Below are 25,785 nucleotides of genomic sequence, written 5' to 3'. Positions count from 1 at the left end.
GAGAGAGAGAGAGAGATGCCCTGTCTGTCCCCCGCTGCTCCAGACCCCACTGCCCCAATCGCTGCTTGATTGTTCCACATGGGAAACCCTGAGCCTGAATCACCAAGCTGAGTCTTTCCTGAATTCCTGACTTACAGAAACCAAGAGTCATAATAAAATGTTCATTGTTGTTTTAAGCCCCTACGTTCTGTGATGGTTTGATAGAGAGCAGTACATCATTAGAATGGCACACTGGATAGTAAAAACCAATGGAAAGGAGTTGTCCATGATTTGAAACTTATATATCGTCCCTTGCCTAACTCTAGGTGAAATTTTAGGCATCTATAAGTAAGATACTTCAACAGAGTGCTTTTCCAGGTTCCTGAAATCGCTTACTTCTTTTTTTTACCCTTATGTATAGTGCTAGCTCTGCTACCTTTCCAGAAAATTATTCCCCACCATTCCCCTCCCCTCAAAAGCATAAGAAACTGTGGGTGAAGAATCTAGAACTGAGTATTGGGGTCACATGAAACAGTTTACTTACTGTCTTCTGTTCCACATCAGCCCCTCACTTGATGGACCCACACAAAGCCCTTTCAGCAAGTGGCAAGGGATTGCTTGTGCTAAGTAAGACCCTTTCATATACTTGCTTCTTTTTTTTTTTTTTAAATTAGATTCCATTTGCCTTCTATCCCCTCCTTGCTTCAGGTCCAAGGTAATCTATGTGAGCCATGTACATGTATCCATGTTTCCCTGCATATTTGTATCTGTGCTGTACAGTCAGGGGCCCGCGTACATGACCATATAAGAAAGCTAGTGCTTTTAAATATATTCTTTTGATTTCAGAGAGGAAAGGAGAGGGAGACAGAGAGAGATAAAAACATCAATGATGAGAGAAATCGTTGATTGGCTCCCTCCTGCATGCGATCTACTAGGGATCGAGCCTACAACAGGCCGGAATCAAACCCAGGACACTTCAGTCCACAGGCTGACGTTCTATCCACTGAGCCAAACCGGCTAGGGCAAAAGCTAGTACTTTTAAACTTGTTAATCATATAAGCTGTGTTAACGGCCCAGCTGATAGCGAGCCTTCTTCTCTTTCTCCCCATCTACACTTCGATGCAATCCCCACTACATTTCTCTCCCCCTTCTCACAGGGCTTACCTCAATTCAGATCATTGGAAGCCATGCCATTCTACTCCTGTTTTCATCTCTCTCTCTCTCTCTCTTCCCTTCCATCATGCTCTTCCTGACAGTTTTTATTGTTATTCTTTGGATTTCTTCTCAAAGAATGAAAACAAGTGAAAGGCCGGACCTTGAGCAGGAACTGGACAGGGGTGGTTGGCCCAGGCCCTTGTCCTCTGGATTTGGCAAAGAGACAATGCCTCACCCGATGGCTTGCTGACCTCTCCCTTCAGTAATCACGTTGCTGCTGCTTCCGCATCTGCTACCCATTCCAGAAGGCAAGTTAGAAAAACACTATTAGCTTTTCCAGCTATCATTGTCCTATTGTCACCATAGCGACAGATGTTATGTAAAATCAGCTACTTTATTGTGAAAACAATATAAGTTGAAATCTGGCCTTGGGGAAGTTGAAAAGAACATGAGATTCAATTCTAATATATCCCACCCCCCATCCCCGTGGGTTTTCTTTCCTATATTAGCTTTTCTTTAAAATATACTTTATTGAAAGACAATAATATAAAAGAAAGAGTCAAAGGGTCATCTTTTGAATTTCTTCAATGGCTACTTAATTCAGTATTATGAGAACAGATCTTGCCAGGAGACTTGAAAACAAAATCAAATATGTACAAACCCACAGAACTTCAAAGCAGCCAAAGAAACCCTAATGGTGACTGTGTTGTGCACTGAACACTGGCTGAGCTAACTTTATTTTCCGAACATTAAATTCTATTTCTGGACCAGAATTAGGAATAAAAACACATATATTTGGAATAGGATGCCCTCCCGTTAACTAATTAGAGTCCTGATTCATCGCAAATGAGACTATTCAGAATCCAAATGGCTTCTGATAAACTAAATAATGGTACAATCAACCTTTTCACCACAAGAAGATGTATAGATATCCAGGATGAAATAATACAATGGGGTGAAAAAAAGGAGTCACTTATCATCACCTGTTGTGCTGACAGTGAAATCAGGAGTCCTGTTACTGAGAGACCATGGTCCTGCAAGTGTTTGGGGTGTGGCATTCATAGAATAAGCCATCCAAGTCAGAGAGACTTTGACCTTGATTTCATTTCAAAGACATATAAAAATTCCTGATCGTTTGCATGAGATTACCCAGGAAGGATTCAGGCATAAGACAAAGATGTTTACATCATCTGGAAACCCTAGAAATTAAAAGAATCAGGTGCTAAGTAGACAGAAGTGTAGTTTCAGTTTCTAATTATGTTGGTACAACCACAAATTAGAATTTAGGTATGTTGCAAAGACAAGTTCATAAACTTCTTTAAAAAGTTATGGATATCAAAGAAAAACAAGTTAAGAATATCAAGTTGAGGACCTGCCCCATTTACCAGTCTACCTTCCTGATCATCCTATATGACAAATCAAAATTTTAATTAGGAAATCAGAAAATTTTGAAAGTCAAATAATGAAATCTAATGCATCTTAAGCAAAGGGTATGACTATATTTATATGTTTATTATTCCAAATCTGGCTAAAGAGGCTTTCTGGAAATATAAGGCATTAACATCAGAAACTTAGTTTTAAACCTTGAATCTGTTCCCTACTAGCTGTGTAATTTAGATGAATCCTTTAACCTCTAAACTTCAGTCTCCTTATCTGTAAGCTCCAACTCACAATGTGAGAATTTAATGAGAACATGCACACAGAGCATAATTCAACTCCTGGGGCACAGGTTATTACTTCTATTGTTGACATTCATCTGTGCAACCCACCTAACAATTTTAACAGCTTCTTTCAGACCTTAGGAATTTATAGCTATTAATATATATTTTAAAACTAACTTAATTAGTGTTTGTTTTGAACTGGTATGAAAGATATATCCACTGGTCTTCACATTCATATTGACATAAAGCTTGAAATCTATTTATTTCATCACCTGGTATTTCAGACCAGGATTAGAAATTATCATTAAAAAATATATAAATCTAAATAGAGCTTCCTTAGAGAGTCTACAATAATCTGAGAGATATCAGAGCAAATAGCTTAAGAAGTAATGAGAACAAAGAAAATTGGAAATAATCCCATGTGCTTAAAATACTTATTTTCTGTGATAAATATCAGTCTTGCATCTGCAGGCTCACATTAAAAGAATATAATGTCAATTTATTTGAAAATGATTTGCCTAAGATTTAGATCAACAAGTTAATGTCGTGGGTAAATGTGCTCCCTCAGCAATCTGAGGCATCAGAAGAAGAGTAATTGGGAAATAGTGAAGAATTATACAATTATATTTGTTTAATCCAGTGACGTTGACAGATAACTGTTTGTCTCTGAAATTGGTTTCTGAGAAATGAAAAGAACACAGGGAACATGTAGAAAAACCAAATTAGGTGTTTTTTTTTTTTTTGTTTTTTTTTTTTTTGTTTTTTTTTAAATATATTTTATTGATTTTTTACAGAGAGGAAGGGAGAGAGAGATAGAGAGTTAGAAACATCGATGAGAGAGAAACATCGATCAGCTGCCTCCTGCACATCTCCTACTGGGGATGTGACCGCAACCCAGGTACATGCCCTTGACCGGAATCGAACCGGGGACCTTTCAGTCCGCAGGCCGACGCTCTATCCACTGAGCCAAACCGGTTTCGGCCCAAATTAGGTTTGATGAAGGGCTTTTCAAAAGGCAGGACACATCTATTCAGAAAGCCACTCGTAGGAGTCTTATTTTTTTGGAACCACAACTTGAGGCGTCAGAGCAAACTGATTTGCAAACAATGGGTCTCAGACCTTTTTAATATTACAGTTTTCTAAGAGCCCCCTGAACGGCCTCTGGATCAAACCCTCCACTCATAAGAAAACATCTTTGGCATTTTCTGCTGATTGTCACATCAGATCTTAAAAGGTTGAAAAGAAGACATTTGGAGAAGGGCCTAGAAATGATGGTCTGCTTCCAGTCATGTTACCCAAGATGCTTTGCTGCCTCTGCAGATCTTCATCTAGGGACATTCCCTCCCCTGCTGTCACTGAGCTGGAGCACTTTTCTGTGACTCCCAAGGACTCTTAACTACACCCTCTCAGCTACAGTCCTTTTTCTCCACCACTCCAATCTGAAAAGTACCATTAACTTCCATTTTGCATCCTTCCCACTCGTTTATTACCAGAAAGACAGTAGAGGGTAAGGCAATCATGAAATTAAGTAATTGCCCAGCTCTCTAGGTATCAAGTTGAATCTGATGTCTGCCTAGGAGAAAACATACTCAGAAACTTGTTTTGAGACAGGCTGTCTCGATTTTTACCACCTCTCTCACAGGGGAAAATTTTGCTCTGACCTAACCCTAGGATGAATAACTATATTTCCAATATCCCAAGGGTACACACTTATATATAACCCCATTCAGAGAAAGCCTTCAGGAGTCTGCATTGGCCCCGTGTCTCCTCTAAAGTCTCTCTTCTGTGGCTATCCTACAATTCTGCCTCAGCCTGGTACTACAATAGCACACTTAGGAGACCTCAAATTGGGGCAGCTCCAGGATTTCTCTGGGTCTCCCAGGGCCTGTCCTACCTGATACACTACCGTTACCCACGTGCTGGAACACCAGGCTGGTCTTCGGGTGTAGAGAAGGGAGGCAGCCACCTCAGGCAGATTCCTGTGTACATTGAATTTCAAGAAAAATTAATTTCCTGGAGGAAATTAGACAGAGAAACGGGAAATCATTATACTGTGCCCCCCTTTCTTCAGTTAAAATGTTTTCCCTTGGGATTTTAGGTATGCAGAGTACTTGTAAGTTTAGTTGTTGGGAAAGTATAAATTCTAAATCTCAATACATATCTACTCACTTACTTTATCTGTTGTATTCAAGTTAAGTTCACGTGTCCTAAAACTCTAAAGTAGGCAGAGAACTCAACCCTTCAAACTCTTTGCCATTTAAGTCTTGTTTCTGCACTCAATTAATTTTTTACCAGACTTGTCTTTTGTCTTGAAAATGTCTCAATTCGAAATAAATCTTTAATATCTTGGACCTGAAGTCTGGTCATTTGGCCAAGAAGGATATTCTTTTTTTTTTCTTTTTTCTTTTTTTTAAAAAGGATATTCTTGAACTAATTTCCAAGAAAGCCTTTCTAACAACCATAGCCTGTGCCAAAACGTTGTGTCTCATTAGGGAAAATTTCTGGTAAACATCCCCCAACATCTGGATATTAGAGCACTGAAGTCAACGACTTTGTTGTTCACCTTAATGGGTCTGAAAACCTGGAACACTTTTAAGGACTAGGAAGAGCTAAGTGCTTTAAACGGAAATTCAGTAAACACAAAAGAGGAATAACATGCAGTTCCTGGAATAGCATAACAGTGTTTCTTTCAAAACCAGGTCTGATTACCAGGTTGGAGACTTGGTGAGATGGAGCACTTTTCCCAGGGTCCTGGGATTCTTTATTATTATTATCATTATTAATATACTTTTATTGATTTCAGAGAGGAAGGGAGAGGGAGAGAGAGATAGAAACATCAATGATGAGAGAAAATCATTGATCCTTTGCCTCCTGCATGCCCCCTATTGGGGATGGAGCCTGCGACCCCGGGCCTGTGCTCTTGACTGGAATCAAAGCCTGGACCCTTCAATCCGCAGTCCAACGATCTATCTGCTGAACCAAACAGACTGTGACAGTTCTGGGATTCTTCAGCTACGGATTACCTGCTTAGCTTCTCTCTCTGCCTGCTTCTCACCTCTGTGGGGAGTCCCGAGACTGGGCGAAAGCTAATTTACCAACAGGTTCTTGGGTTTGTCCATGTTCAAGCTTAAGTATATTAATGAGTTTACTCTAGTATTTATATACGTAAATATTTTTTCCCCTTTCTAAGTTGAGATCACTCCATACCTAAATGGGAAGCTGCCAATGTTTTCCTACCTGACAAATTGTCAATGTTTTCACTTCATTAGAAATTCTTTGGTGGCAAGAAGAAAACACAGAACTAAGAAACCTATTGATTCTTTGAGCCTAAATAGATTTCCAGCAAACCACTCTTTGTCTGGACTTAGTGGCATCTCTTTAAATATTAAAATAAACATTCATACAGAACTGAAAGTTTTTAAAACTATTAGTAGTAACAGCAATGTCATGAAACTTATTCTCACAGTTAACTTACGAAATCACAAGTTTTAAATAATTTACATTTTTGATGCCTTGAAATGTTCTCAATGGACAAGATAAAGGAATTGCCATATATCTATTTCAAAACATGAATGTACTAAAATATTTTAAAATTCATTTCACTTTGGCCCTGACCAGGTAGTTTAGTTGGTTAGAGTGTCATCCCAATATACCAAAGGTGGATTTCAATCCCTGGTCAGGGCACATACAAGAAGCAACCAATATATGCATAAACAAGTGGAACAACAAATTGATCTCTCTCTCTCTTTCTCTCTCTCTCTCTCTCTCTCTCTCTCTCTCTCTCTCTCTCTTTCTCTCAAATCAATCAATAAATAAAATTTATCTAGCTTTTCTTTTATTTAACTTCAGGAAATAAGTTTTAACTTTCATTATAAAAATAGATTATGGTTACATGAGAGAAACAATATTGCTTAAAATTAGGTGTTCTCTCGGTTATTTGGGCAAGGCCATGGTTAGGTGTTCATAATAAATATTATAAATATTTTCCATACTGAAACTAGTATTGTTGTACTTTATAACATAGAAATGTTTGGCTTTAATTAGCCATTTATGTTTTATAGAGCATTCAGATATGTTCTCTGGAAAAATAGGAAGGACAGGAGGAAAGAATTTTGGTTCTGTCTGCAAATACTCCATTGCCCTATATTTACAGAAAGCAGAATTAGGCAGCAATCCAGGTATGTTATTTAGTTAGGAAATCACTTAAATATTGTCAACCCTACTGATTCTCAAATCATATAATCTGCTCTTAATATGTAAATGCAGCTAATTATCTCCAACTCTAAGTTCTCTTTTCTCAAAATTTTTGTTCTACATTTTTATCAATTCCTGCTTTTGTGTTACATGTATGAGTCACTCCCACTGGGAATCATTTGGGGGAAAAATGGATCTGAGGAATGTAAGTATGTATTTTTATATTCTGTTAGAGTATAAACTAGATTAACCTCCTGAAGGGCAACTGAGCAATGTCCACCTAAAATCTTTAAAATGTAAGTAGTTTTGATCCAGAAATTTTATTTGTACTGTTGTAACTGAACACAATGCAAATGTTTAACTACAAAATATTTAATATAGAATTTCTTTCCTAAAAGGAAAAAATATTGGAAGCAACCTCAATATCCTACAACAGGAGAATCAGTTGAGTAAATAGATTTGAGTTACACAATAGAATTATACACAACCATTAAAAGTTATAATGCAATACACCTAGTGTTAGAGTATGATTTTCAAAAGGTTAAAAAAATGAATGTATCAAAGCTTTTGTTTAACTCATTAGTTAATGAGGAAACCTTAAGATGTTAAAACGGGTCCAAAGGGCATTTGAGAAGGTAGGCATTTATGGTCAATTTAATAAATGAATGTTTAGATAAGATTGCTGAGTTAGAAATAAAATTGGTTAATGTCCAAGGCGACAATGAATGATAATCTTTGGGATTATCACTACCCCCACCCCTACCCCCAGCCCACCAACCAAATAGAAATTATTTGTATCTCAACACAAATCTGCAAGTTAGCCTCAACCTCTATGGAGGTGTAAAGTAGTCTGACAAGTAATAGAAAATCAATCAAAGTTGCAAGCCCAGGAATGCCCTTGAAAGACACCCACTGATTTCTTTGACCTATTTCTAAGTTTCAGATAGTTTTTTTGATACCACTTCCTAGGTTTGGTGTGCGAATTGTGTGTTAATACACATAAAGCACATAGAAAAGTGTCTGGCACGGAATAATCATTAGCAATCATCCTCATCATTCTTATCATCATCATCACAACTGTACTTTCAGACTTTTCTTTGTTAATTAAAAATCATTTGCTTATGAAAGGAAAGGAGACAAAGTGGAAATGGAAGTTTTCTAATGAAACTATATGTGCTGCTATATTGCATACTTCAGGTTGAGAAAAAAATTACCACAAGACTGAGTCTCTTCTAAGAGAGAGTATTAAAACATTCTTAAGAAGTGCTATTTCACTCTTTTTGTCTCCAGAATACAGTGGGGCCTTGACTTACGAGTTTAATTTGTTCCGTGATGGAGCTCGTAACTCAAATTACTCGTATGTCAAATCTTAAAGTGAACGAGTGAGACACGTGATGCTGGGCTGATGTTGTGGCATTCACTGTGACATTCGCTGCGCCAACTAGCGGTGGGGTATCTGAAGCTGGCTCGTAACCCGAATTTTAGCTCTCAACTCAAAGCAAAAAATCGGCCGAGAGACAGCTCGTATCTCGAAAAACTCGTAAGTCAGGACACTCATAAGTCAAGGCCCCACTGTATTGAGGCCTTGGGAGGTGGGAATCAACAACGTCTAGTGACAACATTTAAAAGGTCTTGAACAATTGGACAAAGAATGAGACAAATGAGGCAGTGGGAGACAGAGGGGGAGAGAGCTTTTTAGAATACAGATTATCAGTAGCAAAGTAAATGTATTTGAAAGCATCTCAATGGGGGATGATGAATAAGTTTTTCCAGTTAGAAATGGTAAATGGAAATAAATTTTATAATGCCCATACTTGCTCTTTTAAGATTCATAAAGTGTCACTTTCACTTGCTTTATTGAATGTTTTGCCTCAATTAGGTTGTTTTAATCAGTGTACAGCATATTATGACAGCTTTCAATGTTTAATTTATATCTCCAATTTCCCCAACACTATTTTCCCATCATAAGACTTAGGTTCCTCAAAAACGAATTCTTCTATCACAATGATTTCAAGAATACTTGTGGTTTGGCAAGTCTCATTTGTACTTCAGGGTCTGTGCAACAGATCATAGCCTTAAAATCTCTATTTCCCAATTTCGATTATAAACATCAGTTGCAAGAAATAATTCTCATGAAAGGATGGCTAAAAGTTAGGAAAGCCATTTACTCTAATTGCTCTTACTTAAATAAAATTGACTCCCAAGCATCTGATCAGAGTTTTGGATCTCCTCCACAGGGAAAAAAAAATGAACATATGCTCTTACATATGGCATTTTGTACATAATTTCAGGAGGGTTATTGATCTGTATAGGTCAGTTGAGCCTATATATTAAGAACTGCTGTTTCAGGCTTGTTACTTTGTTTAATATTTTATCAAAGAGAATTTCAAACACACCCAAGAGTAGACAAGAAGAGACAGAGTACTATAATCAACCTCTTTGGACACATCACCCAATCCCAACAGCCATTCTTCCCAGGCTAGTTCTGTGCTGCTTCTATCTTAATCTGTCCTGATATCAGGTAAACATACATATAAGCTATATTACTGGCTCCTGAACTGCTTTCCACAAATTACCCTTAGACATGTTTATGACGTTGGAATGACATGATGAATACTTGAAGTGACCCCTAGAAAAAATTCGCTTTTGTATCCCTTATAAATTCTTGTTGAGGAAGTCTTCCATGTCATACTGTTCCATCCCCTCCAGAGCTCATTCCTGAGACCTTTGCACTTGTCCTAAACTATTTCTTGGGGATTATTTTATGAATACTCTGAACCTTGTAACTGATCATTTTTATTGGTAGTTTGAATATTGCCTGAAATTGTGAGTGCCACTTTTTTTTCATTATATTAAAACTTATTTCTGGAATAAACATTAATTTTTGATGTGATTTTCATGCATTTTGCCATTTTATTGAATTTTAAAATTAAATCCTAGAATTTTTCTGTCTCGTCTTGAGTTGTCTATGTGTGATAATGTATGATATGTGTGATAATGTCATCCAAACATAATAATGAGACTTCCTTTCTAATATAGTTTTCTATTAATCCAGTTTCATATCTCATGGCTGACCTGAAATGCCAGTGTTATTAAATAATAATATTGATAAAGGATCATCTATATGTTTCTGATTTTAAAGGAAACGCTTTTGAGTTTCACCATTAAGTAGATTCTTAGGTTTTTTTGTTTTGTTTTGTTTTTTAATATATCTTTATTGATTTCAGAGAGGAAGGGAGAGGGATAAAAACATCAATAATGAGAGAGCATCATTGATCAGCCATCTCCTGCATGCCCCCAACTGGGGATCAAGCCCACAATGTCGGCATGTGCCCTGACTGGGAATTGAACTCCTGGTTTATAATTTGACACTCAACCACTGAGCCACCCCAGCCGGGTGACTCAGTTTTGATTTCAAATTGATATGTTTTGTCACATTAAGAAATGTTCCTTCCATTTTACCTCACTAAGAGATTTTTTTCATTTTATTTAAATAAAAAATGAGGGCATTCTCTCAAATACTTATGTGACCTACTTAGAGATGAATATAGTCCACTCTTAAATTATTCATTAATGTTATGTTATTTCAGTAAGTTTCCTAATATTAGATTTAACTACTGTTATATTCCTAGAATAAACCCCATTGCACATGGTAGGTTATTGTTGTACATACCACTAAATTCTATTTGACCTTTTGTTTATAATTTTTCACATATATATCAATAACTGAGATTGATCCACAGCACCTTATGTGTATCTATTTGACATCAGGGCTTATTTTATAAACTGAAGTAAACAATATTTAATCATTTTCTCTATTCCAAATTCCTTTCTATAGCCTGGGAATTCTCTGATCCTTAAAAGTAGGAAGCAATACATTTAAAAATTAATCCAAGTTTAGAGTCTTTGGGGGAACATGGATAAATTTCTCAATTTAGTTCATATTTGTGTTTTGTGCAAATTTTAAAAAATCTTAATAAATGGTTTTACTTTCTAACTTATTTTCATTTTTGTTAAAATTTGAAGATCTAAACTATGTCCTAAAAATGGATGAATTTTATAGTATCTAAATTTACAAGGTGAACTGCAAGGAAGAAGGGGCCTAGAAGGAAACATCACAACTCTCAGGTTTCCTAATGTTTAAAATAATTTTAAGCTTTTACATTTAAATGTAGTTTAATGTGTTCACAGATATTTTCATTTTCTCCTATGATTATAAAAAGAAACAGCTGGGAAGGATGATTGTTATTTAAAGAAGTCATAATGAATTCTGCTATAAAAATCCAATGCTGTCTTGTGCTATGAGAATGGAAGCAGCATAGAGACTGGGATATATGGGTGGGCAAACCTTGTTAATTCCTGTAGCATGGAGGAAATCCTCAATTTGGTGCCACGTCCTAGTGCTAATGCTCTTGACTCTGCGCTAACATATTACATCAAAATCTATGGTACACGGTATGTACTCAGTGATGGTGCATTCTATTCATTTATTCACATAGTTTTGATGTCTCATTGAGGAACCTATTGTCAAAATATTTAGAAGTTGTCAAAGGAAAAAACGAATTGTTTTCCTTGGTAAGCACATTATGAATCACTCAGAGAAAAGGGACATCCTAACTTATTCTTTCCAGTGCCCAGGCCATATTTTGAAAAAGAAGATTGATAACCAGATTGGACAGGTAGCAGAATTCTAAATGAAAGAAATTATGTTAACTGTGTGCCTTGTACAGGATTTTCTATCCAGTTCCTGCTTAATATAATATAACCCTGGTCTCAAACATGACTTAAGGAGCCAATGGAGAGTATTCTTTAAAAATATATATTTTATTGATTTTTTTACAGAGAGGAAGGGAGAGGAATAGAGAGCTAGAAACATCGATGAGAGAGAAACTTCGATCAGCTGCCTCCTGCACACCCCCTACTGGTAATGTGCCCACAACCAAGGTGCTTTCCCTTGACTGGAATCAAACCTGGGACCCTTCAGTCTGCAGGCCGACACTCTATCCACTAAGCCAAACTGGTCAGGGCCAGTGGAGAGTCTTAAGAAAATATTTAGAAGACCTTTGAAGCCTTTCGAGGACTGGTCGGAGATCATTTTGAGCCTCACCCAGTCACTGAGGAAATCCTGCTGCCAAGTCAGTCTTGGCAATGGAATCATAATAGAAAACATCCTATATAATAAAAGAGAAACATGTAAATTGACCGTCCCTCTGCTAAGCTCATCAGCCAATCAGGAATGAGCATTCAAATTGACCCAACAAAGATGGTGGGTTAATTTACAGACACAGGTGCCAGACGGAGAGAAGAGGGCGAGAGCTGGCAGAGAGTGGAGTGACTTGGGGAACTTGGCTCCCCAAGCTGCCAGACGGAGAACAGAGAGGGAGAGCTGGTGGCTTGGAGGACTTGGCAGAGTGGGAGGCCATGGGACAGAGACAGAGCAGGAAGGGAAAACCAAGATTGTGAGGACCCCCAGGAATGCTGGGAATTGTAGTTCTGGTGGCAGATGGATCTCCTAGACACTAGAGCAAAGTGAGCCTGGAGCAAGTTACTGTTGCAGTGGGGGATGGAGGGAAAGCAAAGGTGAGAGACATAAGTAAAATCAGAGTGTCTAGGAAAAATTAAAGGGAAGATATCCTAAAACGTCCAGGAAATCTCCACCAATAAAGCAAAGAAAAAAAAATGCCTCTATTATTCTGTGAGCAACAAACCAAACTGGGTTAGGGGTCTCAGATAATTTACTCATATGATTGCAAAGACAGAAACTCCCTGATTGGAGAGGGTGCAGGTTAGGCTGAGGGACCCACCTCCACCTCCACCCTCCAGGCCCCCCCGCCCCCCCCCCCCCCCCCCGTGCACAAATCTTCGTGCACCAGGCTCCTAGTATACTTTATAACAGGCATAGAGGTTGTAAAAGCCTCTTGATATCTTTTGAAAGGTTCTCTGTTTAAAAAAAAATTCTGCCTCCCTAAGACTTTATAACTAATAGTACTAGAAAACAAGATTACCAGTTCAACGAAGGGTCTTTTTTATGCCAAGCACAGACTTGGCTAGGTTTGAGAAAAAGTTGAATTAAGATCAAATTTACTGGCCCAAGGATGTGAGCAAGTAGAGCCCACCGGACCAGAGATGTGTATCCAAAGGTAGCAGGAAAGAGCAGCTCTGGAAAAGAAAAATTAGGGAGTGGGTAGAAAGGGAACATCTGGTAGAAATGGGGTAAATTGTCTAGCTTCTCCAACTCATCACAAGATACAAATCTATAATCCCTGGGCTGCAGGTCTCCTTTAAAATTACCTGAGTTTTGACAGGCCTTTTGGCTTGCGACTATATCTGCATCTTACTATAGAACAGCGGTTCTCAACCTGTGAGTCGTGACCCCTTTGGTGGTTGAACAACCCTTTCACAGGGGTCGCCTAAGACCATCCTGCATATCATATATTTACATTACAATTCATAACAGTAGCAACATTACAGTTATGAAGTAGCAACGAAAATAATTTTATGGTTGGGTCACAACATGAGGAACTGTATTTAAAGGGCCAGAAGGTTGAGAACCACTGCTATAGAGCCTACTGCAAACTCTGCCCACAGTGTATTAGTCTCTAAACTAGTGAAGACTACTAACTAACCAAATATTATATGTTCTTCAGAAGAACCATGTTAACAAAGATTCCAGCTTTCCAGAGTGTCACATGGATATTTCCCTACATTCTTTGCAGTACTACAGACTCAGAGGGTCTCTGGCATAATCTCACAGTCTTCAGTTTGTTGAGTCATGTAGTCCATCACTTTGACAACTAGGGAACACATTTCTTCCGGGATCCACTAGGGAAGCCTCAGAATCCCGCTCCCCATAGTCTGGCCAGGGTTTGCAATAGAAGAGCGTGTCCCTTCACCTAATGCCAATTCTTCCACGCGTACGTCATCCATATCCCACACCTCAACTTGTACCTCAACCAGAGTGAAGCCCATCCCTTCTGATGTCTTCCACTGCTCCCTCTCCATTCTGTCTTTTCTCATAAAAAAAAAAGAAAATCAACCAATTTCCTCACCATCAATTTCCCTCTCTCCTTTCTTTCATAACCAAATTTCTCAAAATGGTACCACGTTCACCACCTCTGTGGCCCATCCCCTGGATGACCCTCCAACCCCCTCCGCTGTTGCTGCCACCCCACCACTCCTTCAACAACATTGCTGATCCCAAAGGACAGCTTCAGACTGAACCTTACTCATCCGGCAGTGATCAGTCTCTCAGCCACATCCTACATGACTCGTCTTCATACTCCAACACACTGGCTATTTTCAGGTTTTCAATGTCTAGGTTTCATACTTGCTGTCCTTCCTTGAATTAAGCCCCTATGAAGGGTACTTAGCACTAACTTATGTTAAGTTTTCATGCATAACTGTTTTGTTTATCCCCAAACCCCAGGGCCTACCACACAGAGGCATTCAAAACCTATCTTTTGAACAAATATTTTAAGTTCTAGCACTTTTAGTAGGAGGCATTATTCTAGCAGTATTTCTTTAAGCACACTCTTTGTTCACAACTCTTCAATTTCTGCAAATCCACCACGTTAATTGGTGATTATATATGATGAAATAAGGTTAAAAAAACACACCTAGGGCTAACAAATCTCTGGAGGTCATCTAATACCACCCACACTCCACGCAAACATTGCTGGTCTGCTGTAGAGAATATTGAAGTCTGAAAATGATTACTTAAGGCTTAATAGATATTGGGTGGCAGAGTTGAAGCTAGAATCCAGCTGCCCATCCAGGGTTGGTTCCAATGTAATGATGATATTTTGATAACCGACCACTGGGGCTGGATATTGGCACAAACACTGCATTTGCAGTCACTGTGCCTTTTTCCCTTGATTGCTTTGATTTAAAACTTGATCACACTTCAATTCTTCATGGAAATGGAGTTCCAAATATGGAATCAGCCCTCTTTTGAGCACTTTATATTTGCAGGACATTGTGTTGGTGCTTACGGAGGATACAATGATGTGTGAGATGCTGTCTAGTCCTCAACAAACTTGAAAAACAAATGAGAAAGGAAAAGGAATTGCATACTTCCAGATGTAAATAAGCATGAAACCCAAAGATCTGCAGGGAAAGAGTGAGTCCTAGAAGAGAGAAAATCTTAAGAAAGAAAGAAAAACTACTCACTGAAATGTATTCATCCTGGATGACTCGTTATTCCCAAGGTCTGGGTCATATTGGTGCTGTGGCCTGAGAGTGGTCAATGAGGTATTTTTAACTGTGGTGTAACAAAAAGAGCAGGATAAGACTGAGTCTCAGTAAAACCATGATTCTCAATAGGTAAACATTTATTCAAAAGTACTTATTGGGCCCTGGCCGGTGTGGCTCAGTTAGTTGGGTGTCATCCCATGCACAGAATGTTGCTGGTTTGATTCCCAGTAAGGGCACATGCCCAGGTTGTGGGCTCAATGCCTGATAGGGAGCGTGCAGGAGGCATCCCATCGATGTCCTTTTTCTCTCTAAAAACCAGTAAGAAATATTTAAAAACAAAACAAAATAAAATTTATTGGTATCCTATGTGTTAAAAGAAAAGGTTTCTGTCATTGAAGGCCTCCAAGACACTGGAGGGAGAGACAACTGCATGAAGCCAATGATTCTAAGAGTGCGCTCAAGGCGTAATGACAGCATAAAGGGGAAGCATTCACTGCTGCTTGGATGACAGCCAATCCTATACAATTCTAAGCAGGTCTGTCTTATAAAATTCCTGAATTCAAAAGAGGGTAGCCCAGCTAGAGATATATGCGCCATTTGATTTGCCCAATGAGGTACAGACCATGGTCTACTTGATTTTTAGCCTTTAGGCCAGCACTTTATCTTTCTCGGGTGTAACAGACCAACCAGTGACGTGTTTCCCAGTCTGCTCAGCACAATGATGGTGAGAGAAATGGAATCATATTCTACACTCTGCTTGGTTACTGAATTAGTCTGCTTCTTGGACACAAACTATTCATAATTTCAAACATGGAGTTCTTAATGAACAAATAAAGAAAATGGTCAGCCTCAAAGGAAATGCAACAGAAAATTAAAACTGAAGCAAATTCATTTGTAATTGTAAGAGATTTTAAAGAAAACCTTAGGAAGTACAGAATTGAGCCCATTGGCAAAGTTGATTCATTCAAATGGCCTGACCTTAACATTTTGAATAAACCAAGCAAGTTTTCATATAGCCATTCTCTAGGATCTAGTCCTTCTTACCTATTCCACAACAGATCTGCTTCTTTAAGGGAGCATACCATTAAAGTTGCAACAGCAAACCAGTTTGCAATGTAGACTGTTCCCTGAAAGCCACATCTCCCCACCCCCACAACTTACAGTGTGAAGGTGTGTGTGTGTGTGTGTGCATGTGTGCGAAGCATAGCTAGACCTGGAGGTTGCTGCTTTTATTTACTCAGCGGGTATTGAACTCTCTATCTGCTAAATATGTTCATCTCAGTGGGAACTCCAAAGCACAGTATTAATTCCCTCCCTAAATAATTGTTTCCATCATCTGAAAGAGCAGAACTCAGCAGCAAAGAGAAACACTGCTTATAATGGAAGTGGGAGCACATTGATGGAAGCTGGAGAGTCCCCTCAGGCAGTAAAATACAAGCCATGGCTCGTCTCACTTCTTATAGCTCCAACTCAATTTTGTGTTGCACATAATTGTGCCGTGCGCACAGCCTGCGCTGAATAAACCTGTGATCATTTGAAAGGTCAGCAGTTTTCCAGGGAACAAGGAAATATGCTGCTAAGGCATTTGATGATCTCACCAGCACTAGAATACACTCAAGTGCCCAAGTAACAAAAAAAATTTAATTAAAAACAGAATCATTATGTTTCCCTATGCAGAGACTAAGGGAATTCAGTAGTGAGGTGAGTTTTCTCCCATCATGCCTCTAGAGGACATATATTTGAATATTCCCAAAATAGAAATGGCAAATCAGAATCCAAAAGCTTTAAATAGATGCAGCTCTTGTTGTACATAAAGGAAAACAGCATTTCAGCAGTGTCGCCTTACTTCTCCACTTCTTTCAGCACCACAATATGCTACCAACCTAAGTTCTGCAGTAGCTCAGTCTCTCCTCTCTTCTTTCTTCATCTGGGATTCGGGGTTCAGCAAAGATAAACATTCTTTCAAAAATAAAAAATTATGTATTATAAGGGAAAGAACTCAGAATTGAATGGGCACATACTGTAAGATTCCATTTATGTGCATTTTGGAAAAGATAAGAATATAGAAGCAGAGGACAGATAAGTGGTTGCCTGGGGGTTCCGGATGGAGGAAAGGTCTGAATAGAAAGGGTGGCTTGAAGATGTTCTTCAGGATATTAAAATTATTCTGCATCTTGTCTATGGTGGTTATGAGAATCCATGCACAGTAAATACTTATAAAACCATACACCAGAAAAGTAAATTTTGTTGTATAGAAATGTTTCAATCGGTTTAGAAATTGAGTGCCTATTTTGTACCAATATGACAATGAGATTCTCCTTGCTGGATTGTCAGCCTCTCAACTCTAGTCTTAATCAGCATCAGTATGCCATTATTACTCCAGCATTTTTAGCACTTGTTATGGCATTATCATTTCCAGCATCATTACAACATTGTTACGTCAACGTCATCTAAGTCTCTTAAGTAATATGACACAAACTAAAGTAATTGATGGCTGGTGTGAACCATCCACTTTTCCCGTTTTCCTGACTTTCAATTTGTTTCTCTAGCTTTGGGGCCACTATTTTTAAATGCACAACTAGCAAGATACATAACTAGCAAAACACATAAATAATAGAATTATTTTGTTATCATATACCAAAAAGGTAAGTTTCACCACAAATTCTCTTCATTGTTCCTCCACTCTTCCTTCCTTAAAACAATAACCAGAAAGTTCATATATTACCAAACTTCTTAAACCAATATTCTCTGATAGGTAAAAAAAAAATATGTATCTCATTATTGTTTTAACTTGTTTAATTATTAGTGAGGTTTGTATCTTTGTGTATGATATATGATTTGGGCCAATCTGGGATGAAGATCTTTTCTCATGGCACTCGGAGTGCTCAGAAAACTCTTCAGTGGGGTATGGGCTCTCTGCTCCCCTCAAGCCCAAACAAGCCCCACCACCATGTCCACTCTTTCAGATGGCCTCCAGGACAGCAGTAAAGGGTCACTTCTAACCTAGGCTGGCCACCTCTCTGGCACTTCCACCAGAAATGGGGCAAAGAATTGCCCTACTCTCAGATTCCCCAAACTTAAAGCTGGGAGGAGTCCTAGCATTACCCCAACCAAAGCGAGGCAGGGGAGACATGGAGGACATGGTATTGCCCACACCCCTCCTCGGTATCCAAGTCTCCTTTTTCCCCTCCCATGCCCAGGTTTGGGGCTCTTATCTGGCCTGGACAGAGGTGATGGGAGCCTAATTCAGTCAGTCACCTTGCTGCAACCAGTTTGTTGGACAAACAGGACAAAGGGGACTGGTGGCATTACCCAAATACAGCTTTGTTTTTCTTTCCCCATCTCTGTAAACACTATTCCGTGAGGGTGATCTTCTTCACCCCGATAATTTTAGGGTCTCTCTCTAGGATTATAGACACCTTCCATAACTGGCTCTTAGTGTTTGATATTTACATCTCTGCCCTTGAGAAGAGAGTATTTCTACCTCTCCCCAGTTTGACCTCTAACTCCTGCTGTCTTGTCCTTGTCCATCACAGTGACTCCACTTATCCCCCACATCAGATTCTGAACTATTCTTGTATAAATCCTCCACAACCTATAATTAATGTGATGTATTCATTTTCTTCTGTCGATTTATTACATTTCTCTGCATTTTCATGAGTCACTTAACTCAGGCAGCCACCTTTCTCCAGGTTCCAGTTGAGCCCATAAGGAACAGCTCTTTCCCATTTCTGTAGCTTAGCTCCTTCTAGCATGCCTCTTTGGGAAAATTAATATTGTTTGTATATTAACACATTTCTATATTTCTAACATATCTCTAATAATTTTATATTAAAATATAAAATCCCTACATCTGTTTATTATAAACTTTTTCTCTTAAACATATGATGTAAAATATTTAACTTACCTCTTTATGAAATGAACAAGAAATAGTCCTATTATTATGTTACCTAATAATCATGTTAATACGTCATTATTTTAGAATTTGGAGGTCATCTTTTTTTTTCAATCTCTAAGTCTGCCCAAAGAATCCTATAAACAAAGAAAAATTTTTCAACAATGACATCACTACCAACTCAACTGATCCTTTCAGCCATTTTCCAGGTGCACTAACTCGGTGTTTTGACCCACATCACATAAATATGCAGGTGGCTCCATTTTCCTGTTTTTATACAGGCACCTGATAGAGTGTGTCAAGAGCCCCAGTGAGCATGTCCTCTTTAAAAATATTTTTTTATTAACATCAGAGAGGAAGGAAGAGGGAGAGAGAGATAGAAACATCAATGATGAGAGAGAGTCATTGATCGACTGCCGCATGCACACCCCCCCTACTGGGGATTGAGCCCACAACCTGAGCATGTGCCCTGACTGGGAATAGAACCGTGACCTCCTGGTTTCATAGGTTGACATTCAACCGCTGAGCCACTCTGGCTGGGTAGCATGTCCTCTTTAAGACCTCAATTATCTCTTGATACAATGGGCACAAGAAGGAGCCTTTTTAACTCTTTTATGTGCTATGAGAGCACTATTTAATAGTGTGCTCCCCACCCTGGGGTTATGTTGCCTCCATCTGGAGGAGATTTGGAAAATTGGGGGGGGGGGCATGTTTAGTTGTCACAATAACTGGAATCTGCTGCTGGAATTTAGTGCTTGGCAATCAGGGATGGTTACATCCCACAACGAGCAGAACCGTCCACACTACAGAGAAGTGTTCTATTCAAAATGCCAATTGTGCCCTTTGTGGAAATAGTGCTTTAGAGAAGTGTCGCCTGTATTAGTCAGGGGTTTTAGTTGCAAACAGAACCAACTTTAGCTAGTTTAAGTGAAAAGGGAACTTTAGAGTAAAAAATAGTCAATAGCTCACAGAATCCCCAGAAGGTCCAGAGAATCAGCCTGGGTGGCCAGGCAGCAAGAAGAATGCCCCATTACACTGCCAGCTGTTCCAGGGGAACCTTGTTGGCACTACCCTCTGCCAGGGTGCATGACCTACAGAGGGTATGGGATCCCCAGACAGCACCTTTGCCAGATGGATTTATTCCCTGCAGGGTCTCCCTCTTGCTTGGTGGAGCTCAGGTCACATAACTGAACTTGTGACACAGAAGCTTGAAAAGGTGAGTTCCTATCTCTACCTCGGGACCTCTACCCTAGGGAAGGAGGGTTTACAATGTAGGAAGGGTGTGCAAAAGATTCTGGGCAGTCACTAGAGTGACAAATGTCCAGGAAATCTTTAAAAGCCCTCATCACATCCCCCTCCATGAAGACACTTTCCAAGTGTGGACCTGATAAAAATAGCTTCCAAATTTGTCTTCCAGAATCTTAAAAATATGTAGTCTCTCCCCACTTTGCATATCCATGCTATTTTCTTTACCTCAATTACCATATCAGATATTTTTTATACTGGTGCATACATATAACTTCTGTTTCTTTCCTCAGCATTGTAATGCCTGTCTAGCTATGAGACTCATTTCTTCATTCTCTCACCTCCTACAACTTTTAATATCTTACATGAGCATTTACAAAAAAAAAGACTTAAAAATTATCTTATAGATAACATATATCTTACCCATAATTTTTTAAAAATATGTAAAGAAACTACAGTGCACTTTGGTTCAAAGACATAATCATGATGATATTGTGCCATGTGATTTTGGGAAGGAAGTGTAATCTTAAGTGTAGTACCAATTTGTTCTACCGTCACTTAAGAACAAGAGCTCCATATACCATATAGCTGCTTAAGCTGACAGGACTACAAGCAGATGGGTCAAACAATATAACAGATGTATACGGGGACAGTGTCATAGGATAGTGGCTTTTCAAACATAATTTGAACCACTAAAGGGAGAGGAGCATTAGTGTATTGAAGACAATGAATCAATTTCTCAGTGTTATTATTCCTATCTTTGATGCTATAACCAAGTTCCATGGCCTTCCAACAAGTGCTTAATGATGGGATATGCAGGGGAATAAATGTCGCAGTTTACATCTTAAAATGATCCTAAATTTCCTGAACTTATTAGTTAAATTTAATGATACAGGTAGTTTTGAGCATATTACACTAGAGATGATATTAGCACCTTCTTTCAGCTCTCAGAGTTCCTTATTATCCCTGAGACAGTGATCCAGGAAAGAAGTGCTGTAGATAGTGTCAGAATTTTAAATCACTGACTTAGAATGAACTGCTCTAATATTAATTTTTACTATGAGTGAAATAATCCAAGAGTTTCTCTTGTTAGCAATGTGCACCACTATCAAATTCACATAGGGACTTAGAAACTATTTTTAAGTACACTGGATTTATTTATTTTTATATATGAATTCTCTCTACCTGCAAAAAAATTGGAATTCAGGAATGCATCTATAATTTGTTCAAGATAAATTTATTAGAGATGAGATCTGAAAGGGATGAAAACCATGCATGCTGATAGATTACCCATTCATCAATTTATGTTTGTAGATACTATAAGTTGTTGTCTTTAATTATAAAATGAAATAAATTCATTTGTTACATAATGCCATAGCTGGTTTATGCATCTGGGATGGAGTGCAGAGAAGCAAACATATCTTATTGGTCATATGTCTGAAATGACATTTAGAATATGAAGTCAAACTGCTTTAATTACCTCCTTATGGGAACATCTTGCTGCTGGGATGACTGGCACATTTCTGTTTGGAGCGAATAGTTTGAATCTTAAGAATGCTCTAGATATAAATCCAGTATATCTCAAAGGCCTATAGTTGTTTAGACTGAGAAATAGATTCATACAATAATAACCTAAAACTCAATAAAGTAGGACCAAGTTAAAAGCTGACTGACAGAATCTTGTTCTGTTGAAAATATTTTTTGATATCTCTTAAAATATTCATCTAAGATCTACTATTTTTCTAGTGACTAAAAATGTTGGGATCTGGTTATAAATGTGAATACATGCCACTGGGGTTTCCCTACATGAAGGTGACAACCAACACAAGTGAAACAATGTAAAGTCTTCTAGTTCCTACCCTGTCATTGACAACAGATGCCTTGGAGTGGTCCAGTCAAGAAGGCCTCACACCTGGGTAGCTAGCTGAGACGGTGGCATCAGCACAAGTAGCACCCTGGCATAGTCACAAAGAGTCCAGGATCCTTGGAATTACCCAGCCCTACTGTCTCAAATATTAGATTGGGAACTGAAGCTCAAAAAAGTAAACTGGGCCCAGCCAGTGCAGATCAGTGGTTGAATATCAACCTATGAACCAGGAGGTCATGGTTGGATTCCCGATCAGGGCACATGCCCAGTGAGGGCATGCAGGAGGCAGCTGATCAATGATTCTCTCTCATCGTTGATGTTTCTATCTCTCTCTCCCTCTCCCTCTCCCTTCCTCTCTGAAATCAATAAAAAAATATATATTTTTAAAAAAGTAAATTGGTTTGTTCAATATCACTTGTCAGAGGTAGACCCGGGCCTAGAAGCCAGTCTGCCTCCTGGACCAAACCAATGTTCTTTCCTCAACCATGAAGCCTCCCTGTAAGAAAACAAGGCTTTAGCATACAGTGCCAATTCAGGGCAATATATTCTGACTATGTGACTCCACAAGCAATTATTCTAAGACTCTGGTTAATGGGGAAAGGCCATTTTGACTATTTCAGATCCCAAACTTAGATTTTGAGAAGTTAATGTCTTATTCATTTTTTTAAACGGAACCATGAACAAAATTTGTTTTATTGTGTATTTTCCATTATCTGTGTAAGCCTGCTTAAATGAAGATTTGATTGATAAGGATTAGAATCTTTAATCCCTAAATTAGATATCTGGGTTTTTGTTTTTTCAATTCTATCTTATCAACTGACTGCTCTCAAATATGTTCATAGAGCTGCAGAGTTACCAGGGAGCTGGCTTAGTTCAAAGAAAATGACTTTCCCTTTGTTACACATCCTAAAGTTGTGAGATGTATTGTACCTGGTAGAGAAAGGAAGTGCATTGTGGGAAGAGTATGACTTTGAAGTAGAACAGATCCAAGTTTAAATTTAGACCTACCTTTTATTAGCTTTATAAATAGCCATTTAGCTTTATAGCCACTTAACTATTTAGAGTCTATGTTTCTTAGTTTCCTATCTGGAAAACAGTACAGTAACTTGCTAACATGGTCACTCAAGGGAAGGAAGGTAGTAATATGCCTAACTCACCTGGCACACCTGGAAGCTATGATTCTTAACTAAGGTAACAGTAAGACATGTAAACCTAGATTGGAAAAAAAAATACTTCCTTAGCCTTTCAAATTGTTTGAAATGTTGTAATAGCTCCTTGAGGATAAATATACTTATAGATATACTAGGAGCCCAGCAAGCGATTTGAAATTGCGAGGCACCGCCCACCTTCGAGTCACAGGTCTGGCCCTGCCTAGCTCCCTAGGCCCTGCAGCAGCCACGGCCATTGCCCGTCCGGTCCTGCCTCCCACTCTGTACCTTGAAGCAGCCATGGCGGCTGCTGATCAGGCTCTCCCCCAGCGTAGGCACACGGGAACCCCAGACGCCCCATCCCCGATGCTGTGCGCAACCTCCTCCTGTCCGGTAGACCCATTACGGCGCCCCGGTTAATTAGCATATTTCTCTCTCTCTCTCTCTCTCTCTCTCTCTCTCTCTCTCTCTCTCTCATATATATATATATGCTGAGAAGTGCTCTCTCTGAAATGCTGTTAACTTAGATTATGGGACAGTGAACATAGCTCTGGAACTCTGCGATGGAGCCCTGGGTTGCATTCAGGTCCAGTTCCTCCATAGCAGGTGGCTTGGATAAGGCACTCAATCTCCTTGAGTTTGTTTCCTCATTTGAAAATCAAGGCAACTCCCCAAATATCTCTGCTTACAGACAGTAAAGCCCTCTTTCATTGAAAGAGGGGTCATGATAAGCAACTCCCAGGTCCTTGCATCTGGATGGACCTGCTTTCATCTTTGCTACTAATGTCACTTCAGTGACACGTTCTTATCAGTTTATGAGATGCTATTCAGATTTTCTTTGCACTGAATGTTGTGTGGTTAATTCTGTGTGAAGCTGACTGTTTTGAAGTGATTAAAAGTCTAAAGTTGAAGGCGCCCTGACAACTGTGCAGTCTTGGCATGAAGGCTAAGAACATCCAGGTGAAGATGAACTGAGACTATCAGAGCTCCTGTCTGTGACTTCATTACACCGGCTGAGACCCAACAAGTTCCAAGAAAGAGAAAATGAGGAAAGGCAACAAGGGAAAACAATACATTTATTAAGAAGCATGAAAATGCAAAAACTCATTCATAAATAAATGTAGTATATTTTACCCAGTGAAAAAATAGCTAAAATCCAGGAGTCAGCTGGATTTTATATTTGAAATGATTACATATTTGATCTCCAATGATTTCCCCCTCCATCATGCTCTCTTAGTAGCAGCAATTTTACAATGACCATAGAAAAAGCTGTTACCAATGATTATCATACAAGGGGAAATTTTTCAAGAATTTTCTTTAAAAACAAATCAGTGCAAACAAATTCAAATTCTAACGGATATGTAAGACCTGGGCTTATCTTCAGAAAAGTAGAAAATAAAAATCCCAAACATTTATTCATTAAGGAATGAAAAGGCATACTACATTTTGATCATTGAAAAATAATGCATATGGATATTATAACACGTTCTTAACCAGTGATTGCAATAATTACATTTGTAAATGTTCATTCAAGTACTAGTGGCAGTATTCAATAAACATTCAAATTCCCACTAAAAGTAACACTAGATATAGTCACATGTGGACAGTAGTTCTTTTGATCTACTACTACAACAAAATTTATGTCAACAGGAAGCAAGTGACCCTTAAAATATTGTCTTTTTTTTCTATAAATGATTTTTCACAGTCTGCATATTTTATCTGTGAAGACCCCAAGACATTTTACAACAGCTAATTAAGAAAGTCCTTTTAATAAAATAACTTGATATTATAGAAACAAACAATACCAAACACAAGTATAGCTTTAAAAATAAAAACAGGGCAGAATCGGTTTTCTTTGGCAAGAAGTTGTTAATTCCTTACCAAATGTTGGTGTGCATAGTAAAGACACTATCAGAACACTTCTTTGGTATTTACCAAAGAGCCATTTAGTCAGCTGAAAGGGCTTCATAAACTATGGTACCATGATAGTAATGTAGAGCTCATGTTAAAGTTGCACTGAAATCAACATTGTTTTCTTGATTATTGTTGTTAATGGATCTTCCTTCAAAAAGCTCCCTTCTAATTTTGGCCTGAGTCTCAGGCTGGAATAAAAGTTCTTTTATCTGTTTCACTTTGGACTTCAGAACCATCCTTTCTCTCTGCAAAGCTTCATTAATTAAGTCTCGGATTCCAATAGGTCTCTTGCCTACAGAAAAAAAAAAATTTACAATACATTTTACATACAAATGCCAATGAAAAACATTAAATGTGGCACACCAACTGATCAAAAGAGAGTTAACAAGAAGCCTTTAAAATGTGGCCCATGTCTTATAGAAAAGGTTGCATTTTGCCAAAAATATATTATTTACCTGAAACAAATTGACTGTAAATAAAGTTCACTCCATAGTGACCGCATACATAGGACAAACATAAAACATTATGGAGTGT

The 25,785-nt window shown here is 38.5% G+C and overlaps 1 protein-coding gene across 5 annotated transcripts in view; it reads right to left on the bottom strand.

The window, feature by feature from the left end:
- Nucleotides 1-11,904: 11,904 nt before the first annotated feature.
- AKAP7 (A-kinase anchoring protein 7) overlaps nucleotides 11,905-25,785 on the bottom strand; it is a 108,048-nt gene continuing 94,167 nt past the window's right edge. For 4 of the 5 annotated variants that reach the window (XM_059700330.1, XM_059700336.1, XM_059700334.1 and 1 more), the window contains one exon: nucleotides 24,397-25,543. In XM_059700330.1, coding sequence (XP_059556313.1) covers nucleotides 25,338-25,543 — 206 coding nt within the window. In that variant the 3' untranslated portion in view covers nucleotides 24,397-25,337. Of the gene's footprint in view, nucleotides 12,161-15,158; nucleotides 15,250-17,065; nucleotides 17,142-24,396; nucleotides 25,544-25,785 lie in introns of those variants that run through there. The other variant, XR_009453400.1, reaches the window with a different exon arrangement.

This window comes from Myotis daubentonii, chromosome 6 (assembly GCF_963259705.1).
Source record: "Myotis daubentonii chromosome 6, mMyoDau2.1, whole genome shotgun sequence".
Classification (NCBI taxonomy): domain Eukaryota; kingdom Metazoa; phylum Chordata; class Mammalia; order Chiroptera; family Vespertilionidae; genus Myotis; species Myotis daubentonii.
Note: the sequence above shows the minus strand (reverse complement) of the source record. Positions and strands in the feature narration are given on the sequence as shown.